The sequence below is a fragment of the Helianthus annuus genome, chromosome 10 (assembly GCF_002127325.2).
Source record: "Helianthus annuus cultivar XRQ/B chromosome 10, HanXRQr2.0-SUNRISE, whole genome shotgun sequence".
NCBI lineage: Eukaryota > Viridiplantae > Streptophyta > Magnoliopsida > Asterales > Asteraceae > Helianthus > Helianthus annuus.
The window spans coordinates 121,509,373-121,523,785 of NC_035442.2; the positions used below are offsets into that span (position 1 = coordinate 121,509,373).

Genomic DNA, 14,413 nt, shown 5'->3' on the forward strand with positions numbered 1-14,413 from the left:
TTATGTAAAGGTTATTTAAGGTATGTCAAGCCTATTTCACTATTCTGGAGTGTTTGTTGTGTTAAACTGATGACGTTTACGCACCAGTTTGCGTATAACCTTCCAGAAAGCGATTTAAAGCTTGAAATCGAACTCGAATCAAATCGCAAAATCATCAAACACAAATACACATATAATAACACCAAAACACATTGTTTTATTGATAATTGATATTGTTTTACATTGTACATCGTTTACAGAACACAGTTGTCACAACTATCCCCACAAGGGGAGGCATAACCAAGAACAAGCCCCCACTCAATCAATAATAACAATAGTCTTTCTCATTACTTTTTGAAGCAACAATCACTAATGGATGAAATGGGTAATAATCACTATTATAATTAATTTGAGCGATATCGAAGGTTGAATTGTAAAACTTGTGCTTTTTTATCTTCTAATAATGAATTTAGCTGAAATTGACTAAAATAGTAATTTGGTAAATAAATCAATAAACAATCAAAATTTTAACCTATGTCGGCAGAAGACCAAGAGAGGGATAATAGCGGCTCCTGTCTGGTCGGGGTTGCAAAATTCTTTGTGTGTAATCTTTTGGACAAGGCTAGTTCTAAGGATGTGGAAGAGACTTTCAAAGTTTTTGGAGATGCTACAAGGGTTTATGTGGCACGAAAACGTGACAAGGCAGGGAATAGGTTTGGCTTTGTGACTTTTAGGGATGGAGGATCGTTTCGATTTGGCAAGAAGCATGGCCAACACTAAATTGGGAAATATAAGTTGAAGATTAATGTCGCTAGGTTCTCCGCGGAGAACAAAGATTTTTTTTTTTTTTTTTTGAGAAACTTAATGAGTAGGGCAACATGAATTCGATATCGGTACGACAACAGAATGACAGGATGAAAATTCCTATACCTAATGGGAATACCTAATTATAAGTTGATGTTACAATGGTTTATGTACCGAGCTCATCCCTAATTATAAGGATAAGGGTCCATTAGTTACAAATATAAAAAACCTATTGGACCAAAAACAATAAACATCAAAAGATGAAGGGTCAAACAGTGACACTTTCATAAGTAGAATCAACAATACGTGGAGTGTGGGCGATAATAAGACGGATCTTTTTCTCTGAATCGCTCATCATCTATTGGCCACGATTGAAACTGAAAACCCTAGGCGCCTCTTACATCTCTATCGATTGGTAACTTTCAACAACTCTATATTCGATTCCGATTATTATTCCTTATGATGTTTTGATTTATGCTAATCGTTATTATTAATTGCTTGTTACGGTGGAGTTGCTATGTATATCGGCCTGTTTGTTGATAATTTAACGAGTTTATTCTGTTGTTTTAATAAGTTATAATCGATATTGTTAGAGATTTACGCAGACAGTTTTCATCCGAGATCTGAAAATGTTGTGGATGTTTATTGTTTGCCGTCGTTTTCGGATTTTTGTTTCCGTGTTGCATTTGGATTACTTGATCGAACTTGTGGTCTCTGATTATGTGATGGAACTTCGATTATTTGACTCACGATTGTGTGTGTTTCGTTGTTGATGTGCTGTATTTTTTTATGATTGTTTTAATACTGAAAATTTGTATGTGGTGGTTTAAGGAATTGGCAGAGGAGTATTTGATCACTTTTTAATTTTTATGATCTTCTTACAAATAGGGAAAATATTAATGAAATAGGTTTTATGATATATGTTTGTGTTGTATCGGTGCTAGAAGCCTAGAAATAGATCTGATGTTATATAAGTGGTGCTACAATGTCATCTATAATACTCTTAACTATTTGTATAGTTTCGTCTTTGAATTTTAACAGTTACTCTCTTTATGGTGACGCATATTGAATATTGTTGGAAGTTACTTTTTTAATGATCATATTTATGCAATCTTGAGGAACTTAAATAATTGGCACCGGTTTGCTTTAATAACACACATTCACACACAAATTGTCAAAGTCGATATAAGGCGGACATGATATTTCTGGTTGAACTGTTGAGGGATGCATTCGTTATTCCTTATAAGAACGTAACCTGTCTGTCTGATATCTCAGTCATAATTGGTTATGTTGCTGTGTGGTTGAAACAGACAAAACTAGTCATTGTTTTGTTACATACTTGAGCATTTTATTGTTAAGTAATTGCTATGTGTATATATTTGACAACATAAGTGTGTTTTTTGTAAGTAATATGTTGTCACATTGGCGATGTTGCCACAATTGAATCGTATTGTGGTGATACGCTCTTATGATTGAACTTGGTTAGAAGTTACTTTATACAATGATTACATCTATGCAATCTTGAGAAACTTAAATAGTCGGTGCTGGATTAATAGCACTTGCAAATTGTGAAGTCAATATAAAGCTGACTTGATATACCCCGTTAAGGGTTGTGTTATTCCTATTAACAGCATAATTTTCTTCAGTCATACTTGATTATATTGTTAATATGCTGTTCTATGTGGATTTTGTTGCGATTAAGATGTGGTTGAAACAATCACATGGTTGGTACCGTCTTACTTCTTTGTTGGGTCATAGTTTTGTATGTTTTTTAACAATGTTGTTCAGTAAAAGTGTTTTGTTTAATAGCCTTCAACATGTTTGTCTTACTGGTGTTAATCGCTCTATACATTTCATCACTGCTATACATTTCTTGTGGTATGACATTTAAAGCGCATTGTGGTAATTCGCATTTATGATTTGTTATGTTACTTTTCTGGGTTACTAATTTCTTACCATAACTTCTATGAAGGTGCAAGGCAATCAGCTTTTAAGATATTGCAAGGTGGAGCTTTTGGAAGGTTATAAAAAGGGTATTTTTATGTCCGAGCAGGGTATTCTCTACTTAGGGTCTATCGGGTTATTGGGAGAGTATTGTCCTATATCCTTTCAAGAAGGAAACACCTATCCTGTTGAAAGCGGTTGGCTGTATGCTTCGAGCTCCTATAGAGAACTCTGTGGTTGCAGCAGCTTGGCGCAGCTACCTTCATTCCTTACAACAACTGATTGCTCGTGTTTTTGCTTCAAAAATCTGTGATCTGACACTTTGACTACTCGAGGAACCAATAACAATGGCTTTGCAGAACATTGGTGCCAGCAATAGCGATGATGCATTCTACAGGTATAAGATGCCAAAGATGATTACGAAGATTGAGGGGCGAGGAAACGGCATCAAAACGAATATAGTGAACATGGTTGATGTTGCTAAAGCTTTGGCTAGGCCAGCTTCTTACACTACAAAATATTTCGGGTGTGAGCTTGGAGCACAGTCTAAGTTTGATGAAAAAACAGGGGTGTCACTTGTGAACGGTTCTCATGACACTGCAAAACTAGCTGGTCTCCTTGAGAATTTTATCAAAAAGTATGTTCAGTGTTACGGTTGCGGGAATCCAGAAACAGAGATACTAATTACAAAAAGTCAGATGGTTCAGTTGAAATGTGCTGCTTGTGGCTTTGTGTCTGATGTGGATATGAGAGACAAGCTGACATCGTTTATCTTGAAGAATCCACCGGAACAGAAGAAAAACTCTAAAGACAAAAAGGCGATGAGGAGGGCTGAAAAGGAGCGGCTGAAGGAAGGTGAGGCAGCAGATAAAGTACAAAAGAAGCTGCAGCAGCAGACGAAAGACGCGGTGAAGAAGACCAGTAAAGATAAAACATCGTCAAAGAAGAAAGGTAATGCTTCTGATGAGGATCGTGTTTCGCCAGCTGCAAGCCAGGCTGGCGACAAGGAGAATGGTTCTGGTGAGGAAGATGATGACGAGGTTCAGTGGCAGACTGACACATCAGCAGAAGCGGCCCGTCAACGCATTCAGGAACAGCTTAGTAGTGTGACAGCCGAAATGGTGATGCTGTCTACAGAAGAGCCTGTGAAGAAGACAAATCCTGTGGTGGAGGAGAAATCCAATGGCAAGACGATGAAGAAGAATCTCGTTGACATGGCTAAGGAATATCTGAAGAAGGGTGTCGGTCCAAAGGAAATGTTGTCGTCACTATCGGGCTCTTCACAAGAAAATGCAAGCGCTCTTTACGAGGCATTACTGGATGGAGTGGAGAAAGGGTATGCAAAACACGCGCTCAAGAAGAAAAACTACTTGGCTGCTGTTGTTGATGGTGAAAATGATTCACAGTTGCTTCTTTTAAAAGCAATTGAAGACTTCTGTGAGAAGTCAAACCCGATTGCAGTGAAGGAAGTGCCGCTTGTATTGAAAGCTTTGTATGATGTGGACATTCTGGAAGAAGAGTACATCGTGAAGTGGTACGAGGAGGGAGCAAGTGGCGGGAACAAAAGCTCTCTCGTCTGGAAGAATGCAAAGCCTTTTGTGGAGTGGCTTCAGAGTGCAGAGTCTGAAACTGAAGAAGAGTAAGATGGTAGCTACTCTACTTCCTTTGTCGTTGTGTTATTTTAGGTATTATCTTTTGAGTGTCTTGAATGCTTTGGTTTGGATGTCGTGTGACTTGGTTGGTTATCTTAACAATAAACGGTGGTTGTGTGTGTTAATTTTCCTCGTTTGTGAACTGGTGTGTACTTTTCTTTTAAGAGAGATGGCGTGTATTATGTATCATCCCTACACAACGTTACGTATTATTCTATCTACTCTTGATTATCATGACCAGTTCTTCTATACATGTGTTGATTTAGCTAATCCCTACACAACAACAACCCAACAACAACCGTACCCGGTATATCCCACCAATAGCAGAGCTAGTGGTAGGGTCAGGGGAGGGTGAGATGTAGGCAAACCTTATCTCTATCCCTTGGGGGTAGAGAGTGCTTCCAGAAAGACCTCCGGCTCAAAAACAAAAACATATGACCAAACAGACGTGATACAGGCAGAAAAGACGGGTACCATAGTGAAAAAAAACTACCAAATATTAACAGGAGTGAGCATATACTACATAAACATTTATAGCATCATAAAACAACCAATGCACATGTTACCTAAAGACAATCATATGTACCTATACGTCATCCCTTAATAGTCCTTTACCTTTATCCTATGTCTCCACGAATCCCTATCCTGGATCATGTCCTCAGAGAGATGCAACTCTATCAAATCATGTCTAATCCGCTCCTCCCAAATTAAGGGTGTAAGGAGTGGTTAAACACTTTGGAGTGGCAAACCAAAACGCCGACCAATCAGAGCGCGCCATGTCAATCAGTTAAAAGTGTTTAAACTTTACTGAAAAGTGTTGGCAATGGTTTAAACATTTGGTGGAGTGGTAAACTTTTTAAATAAAAAAAAGAAAAAAAAATGTGATTGGTTGAGATTGGAATGGACCCCACCCCATACCCCCCCCTCTCTCTCTCCTTCTTCCCTTTGCCGCATCGGTGTTGGCTCACCGATTACACAACAATTTCGTCAAACATGGAAGTGGCAAATGGGTTGGCATTGGTTTGCCACCCATTGCCGATTCGGTGAAAAGCTTTTGCCGCCCCCCACTCCTTACCCCCTAATTTAGTCCTGCCTCTACTTCTTCTCCCCTCCACAATGAAGTTTTCCACTGCTCTAACTGGCGTTGTAGTCTGCCTTCTCTTCACATGCCCAAACCATCTCAATCCCCCTTCTTTAATCTTCTTCGATATACTAGCTACTCCTACCCTTTCCCTGAAAACCTCATTTCTTATCCGATCTAGTCTTGTGTATTCACACATCCACCTCAGCATCCTCATCTCTGCAACATCCATCTTGCGTGCATGTGCCTTTTTGATGGCCCAACACTCTGTTCCATATAACATAGTAGGTCTAACTGCAACCCTATAAAATTTCCCCTTTAATTTAGTTGGGAACCGCTTGTCACACAACACCCCAGATGCTGCTCTCCACTTACACCAGCCAGCCTGGATGCGGTGGGCTACGTCACTATCTATCTCTCCATCCCTTTGAATAAACAATCCTCTAAGTACTTAAACCTAGTTACCTGTGGGACTGCTTAGTCTTCAATAGTGATCTAAGTGTCCTCGCAATCACCATCACCATTGAAGTTACAATAGAGATACTCCGTCTTTGAGCGACTAATCCTTAAGCCCCTCCCCTCTAAGGCTGTTCGCCACTCCTCCAACCTTACATTCAGGCTTTGTTTAGTCTCTTCAATTGACACTATGTCATCTGCAAAAAGCATGCACCATGGAACTGGCTCCTGGATGAACTTTGACAACTCATCTAGGACAACCGCAAAAAGAAATGGGCTTAACGCCGACCCTTGGTGGAGACCCACCTCCACTGAGAAGAAGTCCGCATCTTCTGAAGGAGTACGTACACTCGTTTCAGTCCTACTATACATATCCTTAATTATATCTATATACCTCCTAGGGACCCCTCTACCCTCTAAACTATCCCAAAACAATCTACGAGACACACTATCGTATGCCTTTTCAAGGTCAATGACGACCATATGTAGATCCCGCCTTTTCTCCCTCGCTTCTGTAGTTGATCGCCCTGACATGAAACTAAACTGGTTTACCGTAACCTGGGTTTCTCTTCTTATTCTAGTCTCAATTACTTTCTCCCATAATTTCATAGTATGACATAACAACTTAATTTCTCTATAATTTCCACAACATTAGGCGTCTCCTTTCTTCTTATATATGGGCACTACTACGCTACTCCTCCACTGATCTGGCATTTTTCCATATTTGAAAATAAGATTGAACAGAGTGGTCAACCATTGAACTCCTTCTACTCATGACCAGCTAATCCCTACACAATGTTACTTATTATTCTACTCATGAATATAATGACCAGTTCTTCTATACATGTGTTGATTTAGCTAATTTCTAATTTAAGTGTACAAATAAGTTAACCAATGTTTTAAAATACGGTTTTTATACCGTACTGGATTTGGCTCAGAAACGGTATAGCCGGGTGTATCGGGCGGTTTAACCGGTTCCACCGGATGCAACCGGCCAGTTTGAACTGGTTTTTAAAGCATTGAAGTTAACGCCTTTTTTTAAACTACATCGCCACTAACGTCATCTTCATCACTGCCACCAGCCAACCACCGAATGGGTATTGCTGACCATCACTATTGCATGTTGTTGCTACTAGTTGCCATAAGTAAATGTAACACATGAAATCGTTTTAAGTTTCCATAAGTAAATATAACACATTAAATCGTTTAAATTTAGTTTTCTCAATAATACATTGTTTCAACCATAGTTATCGATAGCTTCCATAGCAACCGCTATAGCAAATAGCGTCGCGTTGCGCCAGACACTCGCTACATGCTGTGTAGCAACTCTATAGCGCGATTATAGCGGATTCAGACGATGAATTCCGGCTGGAAAACTGCAATTTCTGCCTGAAACTTGCTGGAAACTAGGAAGAAGAGCGGCTACGTTTTGTTGCGTTTGAGGCTTTTTAGGGTTAAATAACTTTATAGATTTTACATTTCACCCCTCTATGTTTTATTAGTTTACATTTAGTCTCTAAAACTTGTAAAAATCTACATAAAAGTCTAAAATTAATTTGTGTATTTTAACATTTAACCCCCCCTATTTTCACTACATTACATTTGGTCCTTAAACTTATAAATTTATACATAAAAAGGTGTGAAATTAACATCTTTCTAAACTAATAAGACTATTCACTATGTGACCAAACTCCACAAACGGTTGCCAGGTGGATAATGAAAAAAAAACAAGCAATTTTTTAATTTAATAATTCATCATATCTCACAACCAGGTTGTGTACAACCCAAGTTTGCAACAACTTATATTAATATTTAATTGTTTTTTTGTCTTTTTTCTTATAAACAATAACTATAAATCATTTTTATTTAATAAAATATTAGTTTAGGTTGGGTTGTGAATGTGGGTGAAAAATTGAATGGATTGGGTTGTGTAGGTGTAAGAGAGAGAAATTAGTATTTTAATAAAGGGTTGGGTTGGGTTGTGATAGTGGATAGTCTAAATGAAAAATCTTTTTTTTTTGACACGTGTCAATCTCTAGTACCTTCTTATCTTATTTTTCAATTTTTTTTCTTATTAAAGAAAGTTTAACTAAATATAATTTAGATAAGGATAATAACTTTTTTTCATACTTTGAATTAATTTATTTTTAAATTTCTTTTTCTTATTAAACAATAGTTTAATTAAATATAATTAAGATAAGGATAATAACTTTTTTATCAAATTTATATTCTCGTTTAAATTAGATTTAGTTAAATTATTTTCTAATACTATTATTATTTAATAGGATATATAAATAAGAAAATTATATTAAATCCCAAACTTTATGGATCTCTCTCATGTACTTACTTTTTTATTTTATTTTTTTCGCTTATTAATAATCATCTAATATTTCATTGGTTCTATCACATGTAATACACATGTTTCTAACCTAATAATAAATAAAAAACAAACTAAAATTTTAATAAGTAAATAGTGCATTGAATTTATTATTTAGAGTAAACTTCCATTTTGCTCCCTGTGATTTGGTCACTTTAACGGTTTTGCCCCAAACCTTTAAAAATGGACATTTTACTCCCTGATCTATGTCGTTTATATATATTTAATTCCCCGCCCCTAACGTCATCCAATTCAACTGTTAAATCTTGGTTACATGACCCTCACATGAGGGGCATTTTAGTCTTTTCCACTCAAACTTATTAATTTCCTTTTTTTTTTAATTTTCACACTTTCTCTCTACACCATTCCTCTTTCAAACTACAGTAAGTTCATCACAATCAAACCCTTCAAAAATCAATTTCAAACCACCTTCATAATCAAACCCTTCTCATTATCATAAAACTGAAAACAGTTGTAATATACGAAAATTGGAAAACCCTATAATAATAAATATTGAAAAAAAAATATGTCGGATCTTAAACTAAATACGTAGTAAAATTGATTAAGTGATTATCGACATGTACCGAACATTTGTTAACCAGCTTGTATACTAAATAAGCAAATAATACAATATGTCGGATCTTAGATGTTTTGGTAAACTAATAGTTTGCATTATTTTGGAAAATAAATAGTAATAATATCTATATCAAAATAATAACGATAATAATTAGATGGATATACATGTGTTTATTTAATATATATAAATTATTTGGTATTTATTAGTTCACAAAGTGAAAATTAAGAAATTGAAAGGCACTTTTCATTCAAAACAAAAAGAATCGTCGAAGTTAAAAAGAGAATTAAATTTAGTAATGAATTATTTTACAAAAATAGGTACCTTGATTTTTCATTTCCATCTTTAAATGATTATAATTGCTAATTAACCTCTAAATAATAAACCATTGAATGCATATCGACACATTCAGCCAATCTATCATCGAGAACCTTGTATCTCCTAATTTTGGGTAACAACTCACAAACCCTTCAACCCTCGAACCTCTACTTGTTGTCGAATACTAGTCATACGCCACTGTAACCACCATCGCAGGCAACACCAACAACCCACCGCCAATATTATTCACGAATCAGATTAACTACGCCGCCATGAGCCTTATCGCCACCACTATCAGTCTCGATCCAGTCCGCGACCAAAACCACCATCATTTGTACCGGCTTTAGTCATCACCTTTGCTCACATTCACCGCACGAACTGCCATCACACTTCGCCGAAGAACAAGCTTCGTCATAGCCGCACCATTTCGCCTTCGTGAACCAGACCCATCACCGGGCATCATCTAGTCAGCCACCGCGAGTCGCCATCGCCATTACTCCATTCCGCCGGTCCGACGCCTCAGGTCGCCATTCTTGCTCCATCCGATTTCGGTAAGATTCAAGACTTGTACTAACTTAATCCAATTCTTGGTTTAGATTGCTCTACGTTAACCGTAATGGGGGGTTTTAGTTAGATCTTTCCGGCGATTTAAAAAAAAACGATAGAGAGAGAGAGAGAGTTGATTTTGAGTATGAAGCTTTATATTATTTTGCTTTGAGTGGTTCTGCATATGGAGTTCGTTTTAAATTTGAATCTGATGTACATGCAAGTATGCATTTATTTTAATTATGTATGAATGTGTCACTTCTATGTGTGTGATGCATTTTCATAATGTATGTGATGTATAATGTTTAGTTGTGTGCATGAATGAGTGTGTGTCTATTGTGTATGATGTAGTTAGAATGTGTGTGCTTTTGTCTGGGTTGTGCATGCATGTGTGTGGGGGAAATGTTTGTGAATATGAGTGTGGGGTGTGTGTATATATATTCATACATACCTATATATATATATATATATTGTTTGATACAGATATAATAAACTATGTTATATAAACTAGACGATTAAATTAATTATTGTGAGTATTGAACCAAAAACGTATTTTATTTTTGGGTAAGTTATTATTGGTCGCCGGGAAATCTAAAAAAAATGATATTTTCGATTAATGTATATATAAAAAAAAACTAATCTTGAAAATACGGGATTTAGGTTTTGCAATATTTTCGAAGACGAATCGATTTTGGATTTTTTCTTGCTTTGCTAAATCAAGGTACAGATTCCGTTTCTTTTACATCATAGTATAATTTTATTTTTCGTTACTCGTTGGTACGGATTCTGTTTTTCTTTCGTCGTAGTATACTTTGATTTTCGTTACTCGTTGGTACGGATTCTTTAGTCTTCTCATCATAGTATTTCTCTATATCATATCCATTACTTTGTAGTACGGATTACTGTCTTGGTCTTAAAGTGTTATTTTCATGATTCGATACCTATTTTCGTTTGATGTGTGATCCATTATAGGTGTCGGTTTGTATTTGTTTGTTTGTTTATTAGTATGTTGTAACATGCCATACCTCAGATTTGTACTCATGGTCGCATGTTCCTGTTAGTATTAATTTTTAGGTGCCTTTAAATTATTTATAAGGCCTTAGTATTTGTACTCTGTCACCCGAGAATTTCTGACTTCTCGTTTGGGCGTTAACGACATGAACACTTTCCGTGACAGTGCGTAATCAAAATCACGGCGTCTCTGACTTGTGCTTGTGTAGCACCTTGGCCCCTTAGAGGCGTATGGATCGATCCTAGTTCTGTGTCTGACTTCTGTTTATGACTTCTGACTTCTGGGGATGGAATAATGAGTGCACGCCACACTCACCATCTCATTGGTGCATAGAGTAGCTACCTGTGTACCCCTCTGTTTCCGGCTCTAGGTGCTTCTGTGTTACACGACTTATTTTGTTGATATATCTGTCGTGTAAGTTAGTATATGTTTCAGTATTTGAATACGTTCTGTTTCTGATTATGTTATGATAAGTTATGTGTGCATCTGATTATACATACTCTGATTATGGTTCCGATTGTGTACCGGATTATGTTTCTGATATGTTCAGTATTTGATTCTGTTATGCATTAGTTATATGTGTTTTGACTCAGTATCTGTATCGGTTTGTGTCACTTCCGTCTCAGTATCAGTTCGATTTGGATTCGGATTTCGTGTTATACGTTTAGTTTGTATCCGCCAGGATCTTTGTTTAGTATTTGATCCAAGGTCTGTTCTATATTTGTCATCGAATCATGTCTTTGTTTCATGTCGATTGTCCAGATCATTTCAAGAAACTTTACAAGGATTAAGTTTTTACACTTTTAAACTTAGGTTCTCTCATTTATTTTGTTTATTAAATATAATCTCCAAAGCTATGAAAACAAGTATCTTGATTAAATAGTAACTTTTGAAATATGACAAACTAACAGATAGTAATTTTAATCCAAACATTTATTTAAAAATAATATTTTTGAATGTTCATTTCTTTTAAACGTTATAGGATTTTTAAACCGTATTTAAAATGTTTCGGTCCATGTATTTGTTTTTGTTTCTGTATTGGATTCCCATGTCGGTTTTCGAAATTTGTAATAAGTATTCTGTTTAGAAATATAGGTTATTCAACTTACTCTACTTTTTATATATAAGATTTTCAAAGTTAGAAAATTTGTTAATTTTGTGTAACAACGATTTTCTATTAAATATGATATAATATTACTTGATAAAATTCAAATGTTCAAATAAGAAAATAGTTTTGCCAAGTACCGCATATTTAAAATAATAGCATTATTAAATGATTAAATGAATACGTTTATACAAGAAAAATGGTTTTAGTCATCATGGTTAACAATGCATAAGTCTCTACATCGGTTTTGTGTTGGGTTCGAAATCGGTTATGTATATGACCGATTTCTGTTTCTGTATCAGTGTCCGTTACAGTTTCAGATCAGTTCGTGTATCAGTTTTTGTATCAGTCTTATGTCTGCATTTGTTTTCAGTACCCGTGTTAGTAATCGTTTCAGTTCAGTCTCAGTTATGTTCTGTTGTGTTTTTCTTCCACTGATATGACTTTACTTGTACTGTTGATTTCTCCGTTACTGAGCAACTTTTGGCTTAGCCGTATTTTTCTTTTTGTGTTTGTCTTTTTTTTGTTTTACAGGTAATCTGGGATAATATGGGATTTCAATGAGGAGCGTTAGGAAGTTGCTGACCAAGATTCTTTATTTCAGTAACGTAATAAAATGTAATTAAGATCTTTTATTTAACGTTATGGATTGGTTTTTAGTTTTGATATCTGTAAGAGTGACACGTCAGCCCTATTCGGGTCGGGGTGTTACAATTATGGTATCAGAGCAAAGGCTCTTTCTTGTAGAAAAGTTAAACCTTAAAAACAACCTGTGAGTTAATGGGTAGACGTTGGGTTAGGATTTCGACTTCCAATCAATCTTCATACTCGTCAGTTTGTCATCTTTGGGTCTATCTGCTTGAGGCGTTTCTTTTGTCAATCGCTACCAAATCTGCTTATGATCATGTTCATTATTCGTTCTTGTTTTCGTACCATTTGTAATAGCAGTAATATTTGATGTAGTATTTGCATCAGTTTTGGGTTGTTATTTTTCTAAGTGCCAGGTTTAGTTTTTGAGTTAGGTTTAGATTTAGATTGTGTGCGTAGTTTTATATATGTCAGCGTATGTTATAAGTATCTGTCTCTGAAGTTGTTTTGCGTCGGTTTTATTTCCTTTTCTTGATCCACATCAACAAGATTTGTATAAGTTCTAAGTATTGTGCTTTTATATATAGGTTATCTAAATTATTTGTTAATTGAATATAAAACTTCAACTCTAGAAAATCGTTTTTTTTTTCATCAAATAATGATTTGTTAGTAAATTTATATTGTTATTACTTTCGATTATATCCAAGGGTTTATATAAACTAAATAGTGTTGATGCTTATATGGTTTTAAACACTGTAGCGTTATCAGATGCATCTTGAATATATCGAATAAGTGTTCCATCATCATTGTTGTTTCATTATCGAATTCGTTAAATGACTTGGGACATGGTGTATGACTCGACTGAAATGAGTACAACATTGTAGGAAGTCGATTACGCACCATAATAACCTTGCTACCATATGTGCTTCAAGGGGTGTTTCACATCAGTTCTATGTTTTGTCAAGATCAACACATCTACTTTAGTTATTATTTGGTTATGTCTTAGAAATATAACAACTGTTAATCATTCTTTTGTCGTCACTTTTCCTGCCTTACAATTTGGATCAGCAATCGAGATGCACGATGGGAGGACCGTTAGGGCATTGATGTAAGGTGATTGACAATTACGGTCATGAACGTAATTGTGAATTACAGGTACATACATGTGCTTTTGGATTCCTATTATGTGGACCGGTAGTTATCTGATCCCTTTATGTCTTAGTAATAAGAATTTATATCTGTTTGATTTTGTTTTGATCACAATTAAATTTAGTTTAGTCCGGTCCCTGTTTACGTTGTCATGTTAGTAACTCTATATTTTTTTAATTTGTGTATGATACATGTTTATACAATTTCAAATATGTTTTGTATGTGTTAGATGTCTTAAGCCACTTACTCATCTTGTAGAAATTATAGAATATAAAAAAAGAGGTTAAGTTGGTATTAAATCATCGTTACCATTATAGTATTAAATAATATACTAGCTCACGATGCATGCTAAGAAAATATAAACTTTTATTCGTGATATTTGAATTTGAATGACTTATAACTTAAGATATAGAATATTAACAATAATAACACTATTTGAATAATCTATTATTTATCTTCAACTTTGAATTTTGAATAAACAAGATGTTACCGTATCATGTAGTTTTGATCTAGCCTTAACACCAAGGATAAAATTATTTTAAGAGGTGTAGTATTGTAATACCCTGAATATTTTAATCTTAAGTAGTAAGCATAATGGCTAATAACAATAATATATTAATCGAATAGAATATAGTTAGTTGTAAATAACATGTTAGTGATTTAATTAATTTCATCACTAATTAATATAATTTATTTTTCTTATTATAACACAAATATGTACTTTATTCTATCCCAAAACTATTTGTATCTTCAACTATGGTATTTCTAATTGTCCGAATCAACTATGTTAGAGTTTGAATTTTTAAATAATAATATTTCTCTGCTATT

The 14,413-nt window shown here is 35.1% G+C and overlaps 1 protein-coding gene across 1 annotated transcript; it reads left to right on the top strand.

Annotated features, from left to right (window-relative positions):
• Positions 1–1,057: 1,057 nt before the first annotated feature.
• On the top strand, positions 1,058–4,619 carry LOC110885779 (eukaryotic translation initiation factor 5). The gene is made up of 2 exons (XM_022133488.2): positions 1,058–1,198; positions 2,756–4,619. The coding sequence occupies exon 2, from the start codon at positions 3,075–3,077 to the stop codon at positions 4,368–4,370; it is 1,296 nt and encodes a 431-aa protein (XP_021989180.1). The 5' UTR covers positions 1,058–1,198; positions 2,756–3,074; the 3' UTR covers positions 4,371–4,619.
• Positions 4,620–14,413: the final 9,794 nt, after the last annotated feature.

Excerpts from the sequence above, each read along its gene's own strand:
- LOC110885779 (XM_022133488.2), top strand. The coding sequence starts at position 3,075 with ATGGCTTTGCAGAACATTGGTGCCAGCAATAGCGATGATGCATTCTAC.